Below are 17,822 nucleotides of genomic sequence, written 5' to 3'. Positions count from 1 at the left end.
GAGAATTTTTAGAAGATAATCTCTTCTGTGTGATGATAACCTGCTGCAGGAAGACACTATGCTATGACACTAGCATGTAACCAAATCCTTGGGACACTGAGAAAAGACCCAGCTCTATCCACAACGAGTTACTTAGGCCACAGGATGGATTTACTGGGGCTTGCTTTCTCCAGAATTGTCTCTATCATTGTTATTTTCATGCTTACAATGTGTAGTTATTGAAGAGTATTCATTCCTCTTTGTGAGTAAATAAGACATGAATGAATTATGGCAAACATTTTAATTACTTAATAACATTCTAATCAAAAGCTTGAACAACTCTATCTGGAAATACAAGTTGTTTTTCCGGTTTGATGGCCATTTGTTTCTCTCTAGTGCTTTGTCAGGAAAATACAAGCAAGACACTGTAACATAATCTGAAATACAGACTGTTCACAAACAAACAGAGGTTGCCTATAAATCCCCAAATGCTGAATGGCTGAATATCAGATCCTTTATGGAAACACTGGCTCATGAGACTGGACCAAGAAGCAGTTATTCCCAAACTTACTTCTCAGTATGATGACAAATAAAAGTCAGGGTTCCAAGTAGAAAAGAGAAGTGAAGCTGCAAAGGATTTATTTAAAAAAATCTCTTGTTGCTCTTATTGCTCTCACTGTTATTTGTTTAAATACTAAGGGCAATGCTGCCAGTATGTTAGTGTGGGCTATTTCAGTACTGCAATTCTCAGAAAATAAGTGAAATAAAATCTCTTACATTAAATACTAGTGCTCCTACATCTAGTAACACTTCATCAATCTATTACACACAGCTATAATGTAGACTTATGCCACTGTTCATATTAAAACATTGTAGGAATTATTCGCTTGTTCCTCTGTAAACATTTTACAGTTGCCCATACAAGGGATGAATACAAGAAATATGAACAATAACATGAGTAAACTGGTAATTCAGCAATAGTCACACAAAGCTATACTATTTAAAACTGCCTTTATTTATAAAGAACCAAGATGATAATATCTAACTTACATTTAAATCATTATCCAAACTCTGTTACAAAAACTTCTAAAAACTTCACCAGCAATCTGAATCTAGTGGCATAGTATGTATGCATTAATTCAAAACAGCCAACTTTTGTAACCATTACTGGCTAAAACCCTACCCTAACTAAATTACATTTTTGCCAATGACTCCAGTGGAGCTGGGACTTCACATTTAGTGGATTATAAACATTATGCCCACTGCAACCCTTCCTCAGCAGAAATGTAAAATTCAGACTTATTCATACTCCATCAAAGTGTCAGTCTGTTTTTTAAATAACAGTTAGGACTTCTTTTATATCATATAATTAATTATTATGAAATATACTTTATTTTATATATATATACACACTACAAAGAAATGGAACAGAAGCTCCAACAGAAGACTTTCAGTATTGGCAATTGTACTGTAAATCTTGACTGGTTGCTACCCAAGCACCTACCTACCTGACCAAAATGACCTCTATAATATGTGCTACTCCACAACAGACACACACACACACACACACACACAGACACACACAGACACACACACACACACTTGAAAGTTAATTCTTTTTTGAAGAATTCTACTACTGAGAAATATTTTTCTTTTAAATTGTAGTAGTCTTCTCAAAGGCAGCAGAAAGTTGGTATATGAACTTGGAATCTATGAAACTTTTAGAAATATTTCATTTCCCTAACCACTGAAGAATGCCATTTTGCTGAGTCTGTACAGAACTGACGACCTGCATGGTTAGGTCCCACCTCCACAGTACAAATATGATTACAGGTCTCTGGTGTTGTGAGCTCTCAAGTAAAGTACAACTACATTTTCCAAACCTTAAAAATATCCTGCTGTAAACTAAACTTCATCTGCAGGGTTAGGTGTCATTAACAACCTCACGTATCTAGACAGATAGAAATCTCTTGTCAAATCACTTGTCAAATGAACAAGTGCATCTCAGACAGCGAGGCCAAACTGCGTCCCAGCTTTTAAATTAATATTGTATGGACAGTATGTTCTTTTGAACCTGATTTTGTAGGAAAAGTGTATAGGTACAAAAATATGCTACCTATGACTTTTAGGAAAACATGAAAGTTCAGTAACAGCTTTCTGTATTTTAGATTACTTTACCATAGAGATTTGAGATTTTCCTGTTACACTGACAACTACATCTAATTTCTGGGTTGTTACTGGTGTTAATAAACACTAGTCTGTTTGATATTACACACTAACAAAGTGCTCTGTATATTATTTCATGTGTTCCTTATGATTTAGGATTCACAAATGAAAGCCAGTAGCTGAGTATTTCCAGAACAACAGACATCTCACACCAAGATTCTTGGAGACTGTAAATAATTTGCTATGTAAACCAGATTTATGTTGATCAGAATTCAGGAAAGTGTCGTATTTCACTCACTTGTACCTTTCATTAACATATCTTCTTAAAATGTTCTTCTTGTCTACACAAAGTTAGATGTCTATTGAGTGATAAATCACGAATTTCCCAGTTTTCATGATCTCTATAATTTTTCTTAAGCATTTATAATAAGTCATTATTTAATTAAACCCAAAGAGAAGACTATAAAATATAAGCTCTAAACAAACAACAGAATTTGAATTCTGGACAAAGTGAAAAACAAAGAGTAAAATATATAAAATAACAGCATTCAGTCAGTCATACACTTTCAACCATATTCAGCCACAGAAGGCTTAAAATGAAGTAAAAAACAACTGTATTTTTAAATAACCAAGTTACTCATGGGCACAAACGTCTGTGTACAATTGCTGCAAATGAAAACACATACCTGCAGAGACACGGGGGCAGTCTGGCAACATGGACTCTACTGATGTATCTAGTGGTTCTGAACTAGACACCCAGTTACAACAGTTCTGTAATATTAGACAGACAATTTTCTGGTAAGCCAATAACTTAAAGCAAAAATAAATACAGACTTTGTAAGTAAAGACAATGGTCACATCAAAATACTCAAACTTGCACGTAGTTTAAATTGCAGTCCCAATGGGGACTGAAACATAAACTAAGTTGGCTTACTGATACTAACTGATGCTTAAATCATATGAAATAAGTAAAAAGAGTAAGACCATAATTCTGGAACAAATTGGTAATATTCTTAAATAGCATGTGTTTAAGTGCTGCTTTGAGTGTGAGTGGAATTAAGTAGGTGATTGGACCAACAGAGGCATTTTAAGCCATTGCCCTCTGTATTTATTAAAAAAGTATTTTCATAAATCCTCTGTCTGCTTGCCTGTAAATATTAAGAGGTAAAATTTTCAGGGTGTCTTGATGGAACATGCTGTGGAGACAATGACTGTAAAATTACAAAACAACAAATTATAACTGAGCGAAAGCAAACATGATAGCAGATTAATATTCAAATAACTGCCAATATAGCTAAGATGAATTGGTATGGACATTTAAAAATGTAAATACTGGTCTTTGGGGAACTATATTCTGGGAGCATTTACGTTTACCTTTTGTTTCCGAATCTCTGCATAGGATGAAATTTTTAAATATTTTACTCTAAATGGAATCTATTCAGAGAAGATCTTGAATTAAAGTATTAAATAATACACCTTTAATAAAATATGCTGAAACTATTCCAAATCTATTGAACTGAAGATTTAATTATAAAGCAAATACATTTTTAATAGGATTGCCAGCTGAACTACAAGATCTACATGGCTTTACTTATTACAAAACTAAGTTTTCCCTTTCGGGAAACCTGATTAACTTCATCAAAAGAAGCAAAAAAAAAAAAAAAAAAAAAAAAAAAAAGAACAACTTTTTTGGAAAGACCCAATGAATTTTCAGTCAGATTTCTAAAAAATCACCCCATCAATCATGATTGTAAAAATAGCCGATTGCTATTCTGGTAAACAAGCATGTATTGTGTATTTGTAGATGTTTGCCGCCCTAGTTGTGCACCATGGAATCCGTCCTCACTGTGGAAAGATCCTTGACTGGTAGATCAAGTGTCTTATTGTATTTCCTTAATTCATTCTGTCTGGAAGAAGATGTCAGCTGTGTTGCAGTGAGGAGAGAATTTCAAAGGCTTCAGTCCCCACCAATAAAGGCTGAGGAATGGCTTTTGAATAGATTTGTCAAGGCAACCCTACTGTTCTGGGACCAGGGAGAGCAGGAACAACATAAAGGAAGGGTTGCTGTCTGAGATTAGAAAGTGAAGTTCACAAAGCATGGCAGATTTTTGTAAGAAACAGCAGATCAATGAAACTATTGAACTAGATGGAAAAAAACCCCACAAAAACAAACACACCATCCAGTAATGTAACTTTTTAGCAAAGATGTTTAAAATTGTAGTATTTCTATGTTTCACAAAGGCTTTAAGGTTTAAAGCAGATATACATTTTATAATTTGCATGTATAATTTTAATTAACAGCTGAATGTGAAATTGCAAATGTAAGATGGTAGACATTATAAAAGTAGAATTTTTATGAAGTATTATATTCATTTGAAATAACTAAAATTAACTACTGATAGAATACTACATCAGACAGCTCGAGATAATACAGAAGATTAGCACACAATTAACCAGCTTTTATATACAATGTGACACTTGCCTGTAAGAAATAAGTATTCTCGAAAGCAGTGTCAAGATATGTAAATGGATGATTTGTTTTATCATTCATCACAGCTCTTAATAAATTCAAAAATCATGACTTCTATAGGTACTAAAAATAGGCCACCAATGATACAGGAGAGATAGCTTCAATGAAGAATTACTTTTTAAACAATTCATTCTTTCAATGACAGCAATTAGCCCTACAGACAGGCAGCAATGAGGTGTATATTTTAATTATTATTCATTTTACCAGTAGCCTTAAACCTGATTAAAGTAAGAGATATCCAGGTGATATGCTAGTCTTAATACCACTCAGCCACACTTCACATATGTAAAATTCTTCTTTCTTACAGGAGATTTTCAATGCTAATGTAAGTTATGACACTCCATCCACTTTTTAGGCCATTAATCATTTAACTTATTCTTTAAGATCTACTTTCTGCAAATGAAATTAAAGGTAATGCACTTGTCTTATTCAGAGTAAATGCTTAAAGAAAAATGGAGTTGTCAGATTCAAATTACAGGATTTAAAATTTTCAGTTTTACTACATAACATATATTTTAAGGTTTTGATTTCCCATAAAGAAAATGGGGATTTTTCTGACAGAGCCTGTAGGGGTTACCATTCTTTATATTTTTAACATTTAAGTCAGAGCTGTCAGACTGCATCCCAGGTGATTCTCTATTCCCATCAGTCATGGCCTATAAAACTGTAAGGTTAAGTCAGGAATAGACTGTCTATACACAATGTTTCACTAAATCCACGGGAAAAAGTCACATCTAACAGAAAGTTCAGGATAAACTATTTTATATTTGCCACATACAACTATTATTTTAACATTCTGAAACGGGAATGTAGAATACACAAATATGAGCTTTATTTGACCTGGAAAAGAGATTCATAAACAAGAGTGTAGCTGGTCTCGCTTTACAAATCGTGTTTTTTAATCTCATCAATCCCCTATTTAAGCATTAAAATGAATGATGAATGCATTCCATCATACTTCACCCAAGAGCGGAAAAGTGTGCTTGCTGGCCATATCAATGGACATCAGATAATCTTGGACCAACTAGCCATTCCTTTTGTACAGTGATAATAAGAATATGCTGCCTTTTCATCAGAAAATCTCACAGCACTTTAGAAGCAATTACGTCTCATAAAGCTGCTGAGAGAAAAAATTCTTTGCCAGTCATACAAATCAGCAACCTGAGTCACGAAGAGCTGAAAGGGTCTTTTCCACCATCACCAGGTAAGTCAGGAGCAGAACTCAAAAGCGTGGAGTGCCCCTAGGACTTTGCTCCAGTTATCAGACCATGCTTGTGTCATTATGGCATATATTCTATATTGCTGTACAGGAAAAAGAAACACTGGAGTCGATTCTTATTATTTTTGACTGGTAGTTTTGAAGTTCAAAAATGGTTTTAATCTCTATTTTAGGGGCGGGTCTAGACACACAATTTCCACTGTTCTATAACTGTGCTCTCTTTCTTGGCCTAAAGAAATCAAAGAGGTCAGTAGATAAAGTAATATTTATAGTCTTATACAGATGCATATACCCCAACTCGTTAAAAAAAAAACAGTCTCACCTCTCGCATCCATTCTCGAATAGTTTTGCCAGCTTCTTGATGCCACACATTGTGAACAGAGTCTGTCAACGCCACAGCAGTTACCTTATTCTTTACTTCTGCCTCTCGTTGAATCATCTGTTAAAAAATACTGGCTTTAAGTGCTTTCTTTCTATTGAATAGCGTTTGCTTAGTCACAGATAATGATCCTAAATTAAAAAAGAAAAAGTAATAGAAGTTCAGCACTTGACTTCCCTTGTTTTAAAGTTTATACAAATCCTAACAGCTCTAGAAATACAGAAGGGCCTAATGTTTTTGATAAAAGAAATAATACTAACTTTTAACTAACTGAACTATTCAGTCCTATTATTTTCCATGTGGCTTGACAATTCTAGGATTAAAGGTATCATAGTGAAAAAATGGAAGATTCCCTGAGGACATCTTTTACAAGTTTCTCCAAGTTCCTATTTCTGTGCTTCAGGGAAGCTGGTACCCGTGGTTCACTGTAAGCTACTCACGACTATCATCTACTAATTTTCAGTAGATTGCTGTAGTTTTTCTGATGTACAATCTTACTTTGACTTGTATGGGTTTTTTCTTTTTCTATCCAATTTAGCTACTTGCACTCCCACCATGGTCCCAAAATTCTCTGTGGTCTCTCTTATATATATGCTTACCCAGCTAACACCAGAGCCTCTCAACATTTTTAGGATATTAAAGAGCCTCTGTTGTTAAAAAGGACAGTATGACTAAATAATATTAGTACTAAAACCAATTAAATGATTGCTGCAAATAACACGAATGAACTGACAAAGATGCTGTAGCTCTATTGCACAGCGCTGTTCTGCAAGATAAAAGGAACTGAAAAAGAATAGTTTGATATCAAAGACAGACAAAAAGGTTTTAATCTCCTGACACAAGTGACCCTAATTTGTAACACTGGATCAAAGAAAGTATAATGAATTATACTTATAAAACCAGTACTTTGCAACTTGTGTCTTTATCACTATGTTTACTGCACTAAAGTTAACGTTTTTTTCAGCTTCCTTTCATATAAATGGCAATACATACAATATTTCTAAAACTAGACATTCTTTGTTGATGCTCTAGTAACCGCTTTTCAGCATACAGGTTGCATCTTTGAAAACACTGCTCTAAAAAAGACTTTTACCATGGAGATGCGAATGATTTTTTGCATTGGAAACTAAACACCTCAATCCAGATTTCTGATGCAAAAGTAGCATTTATCAATACCATATACAATCTTGATCTCTTTGAAATATCACACACATGAGTCCTTTTCATTGAATACTCTTACCACATTATGATATTCTGAACTATTGTGTCTTGCCTTTTGCTTCCGTTATGTGTATTTTAAAATCAGTGTAATCCAATATCCTAAACGAAAAACATTCACCATTATTGGCCAGATAATATTTATGTAGAACTTCCCATTTCAGATAAAATTAGGGGTCTGTCTACCCCAGTATCTTACCTTTGGTGATGTCAGTTCCACGTGATTAAGAAACTCTTAGTTTCAATTTTTCTTCATGTGGAAGCCTTTCCACAGACCTAGTTTCTTTCATCAGTTACCCTCCTGTGGGGCACATTTAATTTCTAGGACTTTCAGAGGACAGGACAAAACTGGAGATTACATGTTTAGGACGAAATAGCATCTATTGTAAAAGGATGAGCTTCACTCAGCTATAACATAATACTGGCATTTTCAGCCTGAGCTCTAGGTTTCACTTTATACATAAAGCTGTGCAAAACAGATTTTTTTCATTCTTTTAACTGTTAAAACACTTGTCTTCCCCTTTTGTACCAAGAAAGAAGACATACAGAAAAATTCAACTGAAGAGGGGAAAATTCCATAGAATGCAAAGTTCCGGAACTCCAGTATGAAATCTTATATAAGAATAACTAATCTCTCAGGCAACTGAAAGAATTGCCAGTGATTCTGCTTAACAGAGGGTGAAATCCCAGAGCTCTAGAGGAAGGTGGAGCCTTAAAACAAAGATTCTTATCAACATTATAATCCCTCTCCCACAAGCTATGAGAACACATCTCAAGCACTCATAAATGTTGTTTTGCGTCTCAAAGGGCTGGTTTACTCAGACCTTCGACCAGTCTATTTCAACAGAACGTACACTCATTACAAACGTCATCTACAATGATTTCCCTATGATCACATCAGACCCCAAATGTGGTCCACTTCTCCAAAATGTATGAAAATATTGACTTTTTAAATGCACTATAGAACATAATGATCAGAAACTATCACTAGGCTGGTCTCAATAGGAAAGTTAGTGCACACTAAGCTGAGGAGTAAAATTACAGAGCTTCAGCTACTTAGCGCTATGTAGAGAGTGTCCTATGCAGGCACATAGTCAGTACACTAGAAATGGCCTTCTACTGCCTAGCTTACTCCTGCCTGAAAGTGGAGCAAATTACATTTCAGAGCACACAAACTTTCCTTAAACTGACCAGCCACCACTTTCCATGACTTGACCAGAATCATGAGTACCATTGTATAAATGTGGGGGCTCATATAGTTCTATCTGAAGAATGACTTCAGTGTGGGGTGGAGGCAGGTTCTAACAGCTCTAGGATCCAAAATCTTTCAGAAAGGCAGACTGACGACAGAAAAGGAGGCATAGCCTTGTGAAAATAAAGAGACAGCTACAATAATTTCTCTGCTTTTGTTTAAATTCTGGCCAGTGATTATTTGTGCTTGTTTAGTCCAGGTCACAAAGGAAGAACAGCAAGGCATATGAAACAGTTACTTGATTAGGCTGCAACTTTACGACCTTCTTTATTAGGCAAAACTACATGCACATGATGATCAAGGAAGAAATCACTCTTTGATTGCAGAGGAAAGCCACTATACTTTTGGGAGGGCTGTGGTTAGTCCTTTCTCCTACCAACCATCACAACTATTGTACCCTCACCTAACAGATAAGGCAACATCATCTTCCATTTCTAAACAGAAAGACAGCATCTGCTTGCTGAAGGTCCTGTTAGGAGTTTGTAGGAGTCTCTATTTCCAGCCTTTTCCTAAATCCAGCACCAAATGCAGTTCACACCCGACCCTCCTGTTTCATATGCTTACCGTAAGAATGGCTCAGAGACACTGTAGCAAAAAAACTCTCTGAAAGAAAAGGTGTCTAAAAATAAGACCTGGAAGACATGCACACCCAACTCACACTAAATTTTACTAGCTAATTCAGTGTGTATTATCAGTGTATATTGGTTAAGTTTAATAAACACACTGTACATATTTATATTAATGTATCAGCATTGTGCATTTCTGCACTTATTGGTTGCACCACCTTGCACAGAGTACTATAATTTAAACTAGCAAACCAGCCAATAAAAACTGGCAAATCATTGTCCCTGAAGCATATACACTTATGAATTACTAGGAGCTATTACATGCTGAGGGAAACTTAAAACCATCACCAGCTCATTCTGTTCCAGTATGACTTCCTGAAATCTTCTGAAGGGCTGCTAAAGACCAGTGAGGGAAAAAAGTTTGTTCTGCATTGGAAGAACATTCTTCTCTCAAGCTATTTTGTCTCATATTTCTGTATCAAAAATTAGCTATCCAGTTCACCTGAGAACATCATCTTTTTCTTCAAATCACAAATACAGATGTGTAGTTCCCTTTCTGTGCCTAGCCATCATTCAAATTTGTTATTCTCAACCTCCCTACTTGCATGCAAGCATCAGGAGCCACTGATCACCATCTCTTCCTAATCTTTCTTCACATGGCACACGTAGTCTTTGCTTTTTGGATCACATGTGAAAGGGGGAAGAGCACACCAAGTAGTTTCGAACTTGATTAAACTGATGAGATGAACATTCTACCTGCAACCAATGCCTTAAATGCCCACAAGGATGATCCTCTGCATAGCCATCATGACAGTCACACGGTGAAGAAATAGGCCCTACTTAACTCTGTCAGCGTAAGAGAGAAGTAGCAGTAAATCACATACAGCATGGGCTGAAAAGCCAGAATGGGAAAAGCTGAACAAGAAAATATTCCCATGGAATCAAGTTCAGGAAAAAATCCCAGCACATAATTACCAGCGGACAGATGATCAGCAGACACAATAAGTAACACAGGAACGCTCTATAGTAGGCATCCGGGAGCTAGGAGGACGCAAGTGAGAAACCAACAGCTTTTTCTTCTAATGCATTTGGGATACACCTGATAACCAGCACAGTCGTTGGGTTCAGTGGTACAGCTTTGAGGGCTCCTGTCTCGTATCATCTTGCAGAACGCTATTCTCTTCATTGAGATCAGTAAGTAGACAATGTGAGTTTTTTTGATAACTCAGCCACAGAGCTGGCTAGGGTCAGGGCAACGGCTCCCTGATGCAGCAGTGGGGGAAATGAAGGACTAAAGGGATCAAATGAGCTTTGGTTACATAATTTTCTATGACCAATCCAAAACAAATAAGCTTTGGTAGGCATCCCTTCTTTTATGTGCCCACTTGGAAAAAATAAACAAAAACAGTACACTGAATAGAGCAAGAATCAAGGATATAACCGTCACTTAAACAAAAACAAATTGACTACAGCCATCTTTGAGTGACATAGAAATGTTCCAACATGTCAGGTCAAACGCAGGAGATTTCAATTCTACTATAACAGCTCAAGTTCTCTGTTACAATGGGATATTAGCTGATAATAATAACCTAGAAGAACAGATCCAGGTGATGCTTAAACAGTAGACCCTTTTATATGGGATCATACTTTATTCTGTGAGAAGATATGAAAAGCTTACAACACTTTTGGCCACAAAAGTCTCAATATTCAGTAAATGCTCCAAATTCAATGGATAGATAGCTCACAATTAAAACATACTAATGTACTTATATTTTCTAAGAAAAGTTTTGAATTCATGCCTGTTTTAAAAATTAAGTGAGCAGAATAAAATTGCAACTGTAAAATAAGTTAACGCTCAGCTCAAGCTTAACAGCCAGCTGCCACTCCAATTTGATACAATTGTATGATTTCAAAGGAAGCATGCCATGCCTTCTCTCTCAGGTGCTCATTCACTACGCAGCACTGAAGGACCCAGTTTGCTCTGGGTCCTCTAAACTTTCCCTATCATCTCTTCTATTCTGAAATTTCCATTTTAGCTTGAATGTAGGGCTTTGGGTTCCTTCTCTGCTGGGAAATCCTGACAACTGGAAAGGAGTCCCTAGTCTCTCCAGATAGATTTTCTCCTGATTGCTTCCTATGTTGGTACTGGGACTGGCCACCTTTTATGCACCAGTTAAGCAGCCTGAGAGTGCTCCTTCCTCAGGCTGTGCCACGGCCGAAGCAGATGGCCCATGGCCCACTAGCTCTAAACTGCCCAACTCCTTCAGCGCACACACGCACACATACACACACACACATTTCCTCTTAGTTCCTGGCCTCCACAAGACAAATCCTTGTATTGTGCTGTGATTAAGGCAGGCTTCCCTAGCCTTCAGGCATCCCTTCCAGCCCCAGTTTGTGAGAGATTTTTAAGAAAGAAGAAAAATGTTATCCTCTTTCATAGACTTCCATGACTTCAAAAACACATACATTCACATAGAAAATATTTCATGTATAATCTCAATACGTAGAAGAATAAAAGGCCTTGCTACAAATAACTAACCTTTGTTAAGAATAATTTAAGGAAGTAACAGTAAAATTTATTTTTGTAATCATCATTGCTTCATATTTAATTCCCTTATAGTGGTAAGTCCTAGACCAGTGTTCACTACGGCAAATTAGAAAACATTCAGGCATCTTTCCGAAAGTCATCTCTATCCAGATGGTTGAAAATTTGTTCCTTCACTTTGCCAGGGAAAACGTCAATGATCTATTCACACAAGTGTTAGACTCTACCACTTACATAAGCAAGAACTTGAAACCCCTTAAAAATGCATCCATTAAATTCAAATATGTTAATTACCTATTTATTGGTCAATTTAATGACAAGTGATCTACTGCTAAACTGTCTGTAACATCAGATGACATTTTTCTCTCAAGTTATATACACAATTATTATAACTTTCTAATCACACAATATTACTTTCATTATGTACAGTGTGTGTATGAAACAGTATCTTATATACATATTACCTACATAATACATTTAGTGTATATATATATTTTAGAAAGGATGATAAAATACATCTTTTGTATACAATATTTATTTTGCAGTATAGCACTTTTTGTACAATGAAAGCATGAATATGCTAAAAGGCAACTTAAAGGTCTGATCTCGCAAACATGAAAATCCATTGATACCCTAGACTTTAGGTAAGTGGCCTGTGGGAGTAACTCTTCACAGCATCATTCCCATACTCTTCATAGCTACTCTAACAAATGTAAAAAGGCTAAAAATAGAAACTTCTGAGAAAGGTTAAAGAAAGTTAAAGCATGCCACTTGTGTTTTTATGGGCTCAAGCAATCAAATCACCCTCCATCACTATGGATTTAAAAGCTTTTGTGTGATTTTGGGGATACTTACTTCTCTGAGTTGCTTCTAATTAGGAATGAAGAAAAATGGATATGATAAAAATAAGAAATGCCCCCAAATTTCACTCTCTCTCGAACTTTTTAGAAAACCTTTCACCTACTTCCCCTGTCTTCCATTGCCATCTCAGTTGTGGCATGGAATTTATACGGTATGCATTGGGCTTGAATGGATATGTCTACAATAAGCATTTGGCTTGCAGCAAAAATAATTTTTAATGCAAATCATTGCCTCCAGTTGCTTCATACTGGTTTGAGTCTTTAAGAGGTTCTGGTGTGTTCAAACTGAATTCCTTTCAGAGGAAACTAAACCGAAAGTGCCAATCCAAATGTGCTCAATGATTTCTAGCAGTGGAGCAAATTTGCCGTAGAAATTATAGTGGATCAAAACAGCACCAGTTGGACTCTGAAATATTTGTAAAAGCAATGGTAAAAGGGAAGAGAGAAATCACTCACCGGGACTGGTGTGGAAGAGGACAATTTTTCCTTAACGCTTTCAGAAGGACATGTAGATTCTTTCTTAACAGCTTCATGTGCTCTCTTGGGAGCTTGATATGTGTCCACCCTCTTTCAAGAATGCCTTCGAGTCTCATTACACTCAAAGTCATACAAACCAAGTAACTGGTCGGTTCAAGCACTGGCACTTGAGCGAATGTCTTTCCTTAAGTGAGAAAGACTCCTCTTCATCATGAGGCATGTAATTACTGTTTGTCTGTAGTGCAAGCTTGTTGGGCTGGGATCCCCGAGTTGTTTCACAGCTTCCTGGATAGGATTCCATAATTTCTAAAATATTCACAGTTTTTTGCACATCTTAGAAATGAACCAGATCCTCAAGTCTTCACATAGTATTATTCATTAGGGATTAGAATTACAGAGCAACTACACTTGAACAGCATAGCAAGGATAATAAATAATCCAAAGTAAGTTAAACTAGTTTCCATTTTCAATTAGTAACAAGAATAATTTTCCCTAAATGTATCCATAAATGTGTGATAAAATCCCTGCTTACAGTAGACAAAGCATTTGATATAAACCGGTTTTACACAGCAAAAGAAAACATCTACAGAAACAGTCACAGAATACCCACTGCCAAGTACGTTTGGATATTTTGTTCAAAGATCTATTGAATGGTACATCTACAATTATGATAATTTTATAAAATAATAAATCACACTATAACAGGAATAATAATGCATGGACATATTAGAACAGATTGTTTTGGAGCATCTGGAGTCTAGGACTTGTCACTGTTCACACTGTAAACTAATTTCTGCTTCAGAATTTCAATGGAAAATTTTCACACATACCTTATATTTAGGGTATAAGATCTTAAAATCAATGATGATTAGAAAAATATTTAATTCTAAAACACCTCAAATTTTAAAAAGTGCAAAGGTCACCTCCCTTATGCACAGTTCAGTACAAAAAAACCCTCAAAACCAATCTGTACACAAAATTCTGCTAGTACTATTTTGTGAACAGTACAAATAAGACTTACAGCTCTCTAGTATAAAAGCCTCAGGCTTCAGCTTTATTAAAACTTTAAACTTAATAAAGCAATTCTCCAGCTTCTCTTGTCCCTAGTGTCTTGATGGAGAACTTATAGGAGAAAAGGCTTCAAGGATCTGCAATAACCTGCAGAATACCAAGTTCCCAAACACACATTTCCTGTGGGTAGAAAGACGCTTTTGTGCTAGCAGGTGTTACAGCACTGCATGGCAGTAACGCTGGCTTGTGGGCAAGGTTGGAGTCACGGTAGTCTGCCTTAGCTCATCTCACCTAACAAACCTCAGAGCGACCTGGCTAATACAAAGTCTAACAGTTCAGTAGAAAGCCCATCACATAACTTGGGGTTAACAAACTTGATGGAATAACGTGCAGGCAAAAAGCTTAGAAAGGGTCCATTTCATCTTAGCTACAACAGCTACAACCAAACCGAATTAGTCTATCTAACCTAACAAGTTACCCTACATAACATGTGATCTGGAGAACGGAGAGCTCAAAAACTATTGCAGAATTTCCCCAAGTGCTTTCTAGATATCTGTGTATCTGATGCTACCATTTGCAAGATTTGAACATTAATAAAAGCTCTTTACTGAGCACCCATATGAGTTTGAAACCTGTCCTTTAAAAATAAGACAAAATGTTGGCACTCTGTATATATTTTTGGTCTGCAAGGAAACTGTAAGTTAGATAAGAAGGCACAGTTTCAATTCTCTGTTTTACATTGCAGGGTTTGATCAAGACGTTCCCATCAAAAGCACAACTAAAGCAAACAAAAGCCAATCATTCTTTTCTAATGCATCTCAAGATATCTCTGTTGTGAAGGTTACTGGGATATTTGTCTTTGATCTGCTAGAGAACCACAGTGAATTTCGGGAAAGAGAGGCTGGAGTCAGCTGGGGTATGTAGAATTAGACAGTTGGTACTTCTTGACAGCAGGAATCTCATACCCCAGAAATAAAGTTCTGAGTTGCGGAAAGTCTGTAAGTCTTATTACCATGAAAAAAAGTTTCAAAATGTGAACAAGTTCCATCTATCTCAATTGGGAACAGACAACGAAGCTTGATCACAATTTAATTGTTAATGTTCTTATGCGGCAGACTGCACTACAGATACATTGGCTTGCTTCTGATATACAAAGCTCAGAGCTGGTCTAATCTTAGGAATGTGAAGCTCCATAAGGGCCAATTTGTGCTGCTAAGAAGCAGCCTAAATATATGCAGAATTTGATGCAACTAATGCTGAAGAGCATCTGATAGTCAAGTTAGTTTGTTTAAAGGTAGCTTGGGTATGTCCACTGCAGTAGATGTACCCCAGGAAAATGATACTTTAAAAATCTGCACAGTCTGCTAAACTGTATCTCATTTTGTATTCACAATTAATTTGGACTTGGGTAGTTGTGAGTGCATGAGCACTCCTAAACCTCCAGTACAGTAGACTACAGCAGAAGAACTTTTGCTGCTATAGCTTTACCATGTGTCTGTGTCAGCAGAGTCCTCTGAAAAGAGATGTAGGAGGTTTTCTGGCAGGAAGCTGTGTCACCTTTCCAAATGACATAAGTTAAGCCAACAAAAGCATTCTTCTGTTGGAATAGCAATGAAAAAATGGCACCAGAGGTTTCGCTAACATAGTTATCTTGGCTGGGGTGGGGAAGGACTTTTTCAAGCTCTTAGTTCATACATCTTTGCCAGCAAAACCTTACGCTGTAGATGATGTCTTTGCTTTATTTGGTTTACCTGGATTTCTGAAGCACTGGATAGCTATTTGAGTGTCATGCCTAGATAAAAATAAAATAAAACTACATTGTAAACTGCCAATCTTAATCAGGACTATCCAGTGTCATGACTGTATGAAAGTTCAAAGTGCTTTAGCATCAAGAAAGATAAGATTTACCCAGAATACAAAACAGAGGTGTTTCTGCATGAAATTAGGAAGGCACTCATCCTGTTGCTCCAAACTTAAGAGCCTGGGCTCACTTTTGCGCAAACAGCATTTCACAGCCTCTCGTGTGCTCAGAGCATGGGAAAATCACAAGCTATCATTTCAGACAAAATTCTTTGTTTAAACATATGTTTGGTGCTAGATTTTTATTTTGATGTTGCAGCTATTGTGGACACATCTTAACATCATTTAAAAAGAGTAGTTGGTGTACAGTTGACCACTAGTGGTGATGTACGACTGACATTTTATCAGAGGTGTCCAGTCGTATTTAAGCTAGGTGCTGTATCATGTTTAAGCTGTATCAGTGAGCAAGTATTAGCTAGGAAGTTTTCAAACACCACCGGCTGTCTTACTGTTGACAGGAATTTTAGGAAGCTCCAAACTACAGAGTCTAAGGGTTCAGACACATGATTGAGTTATGGTGACTTCACCAGTTGCCGCCTGTCAGATTAGCCATTAGTAACTTGCAGCTTTTAAAGGCTCTGTTAAATGGTGACAGCAGTTACAAGCTGGACTGTTGATGCTGTGACCAACCTCAGCCATCTGGTCTACCCATCTAGGGATGTGACTGCTCCAGGGCAGAGATACTCATCTGCTCCTGAGTCAGCTACTGTACCGCCACAGTTTTCAGCCCAAGGGCTTCAACGCTGGTCAACATCTCCAAACTTGTTTCTCTGATTGATTTCAAGTCAATTAGGAAATGGTGCGGGACAGAAATAAACTCCTCTTACATTGCAATAAAAGTTCTTCCTAAGGTACTTGCCTGCATTTAACTAAACTTTTTTTTTTAAATTACATTAGACCAGCTTTCCTGTATTTAAAATATCAGTATTTGTACAATATAGATCAATCAAACAAATCTTTTAATCTAAGCCTGTCCGGTTAGACTCTTCCATTGGATCACCTTTGGTATAAAAACTAAAAAGCCTTGAAGCAGAATACGCAAGTTCCTGGATTTTACTTATTTAGATTAAGATAAATACAATTTAGAGCTCTTAATTATTTGTGATGACAAAACCAGTTAAGATAAACAGTTTCTGAAAATTTGTATGGAATAAAATCATTAATACACAAGGCTCAAAATGATATGATACAAGGGACTAGGGTTTTGTTTTGATAGTTTACCATCACTGAGATAATGGCTCATATCTAATGAAAAATGTGTCCTCAAGAAAGTTATGATAGTAATTTTCTCATGCGTTTTAATAAAAGTGTAAATCTAGAACTCAGTTTAAAAGCAAACAATCATACTAGTGAAAAGAATGCAAAATGACCAAATAAGTGCAATTAATAACTGTTTTTATGCTTTAAGTATCATATCCAACAGGGTAAAATAGTTTGCTACTATGAGAATGGTCCTTTTACTATTGCTTTAAGCAAATGCCATGCCAGATTAAGAATGTTAGTTGAGAAAAGACTACGTATTTATTTAAGAAGTTGATTCTGTTTTATCGTATGTGTAAGTGTACACAAACATATCAGCATACGTATTAATTTTTCTAAAAAGGCCAAACTAAAAAAAAGATCTGGAGAAAAGCTGAGTGTTATGCTCAACACCTCACAGATGGACATGAAGTTTAACGCCCTTGTTATTTAAACAGAGACAGCTGGATTTCCACTACAGTAACAGGATAAGACAACATTCACTCTTCCTGTACTTT

At 36.3% G+C, this 17,822-nt stretch overlaps 1 protein-coding gene across 6 annotated transcripts in view; it reads right to left on the bottom strand.

Moving 5' to 3' along the window:
* The window catches only part of LOC112992054 (cotranscriptional regulator ARB2A homolog), a 274,848-nt gene that overhangs the window by 72,524 nt on the left and 184,502 nt on the right, over positions 1–17,822 (bottom strand). For all 6 annotated transcript variants that reach the window (XM_064501471.1, XM_064501473.1, XM_064501474.1 and 3 more), the window contains 2 exons: positions 6,217–6,333; positions 2,832–2,916 (listed from right to left, as the gene is read on the bottom strand). In XM_064501471.1, coding sequence (XP_064357541.1) covers positions 2,832–2,916; positions 6,217–6,333 — 202 coding nt within the window. The remainder of the gene's footprint in view (positions 1–2,831; positions 2,917–6,216; positions 6,334–17,822) is intronic.

Source organism: Dromaius novaehollandiae, chromosome Z (genome assembly GCF_036370855.1).
Source record: "Dromaius novaehollandiae isolate bDroNov1 chromosome Z, bDroNov1.hap1, whole genome shotgun sequence".
NCBI lineage: Eukaryota > Metazoa > Chordata > Aves > Casuariiformes > Dromaiidae > Dromaius > Dromaius novaehollandiae.
This window is presented reverse-complemented; position numbering and strand designations above follow the sequence as displayed.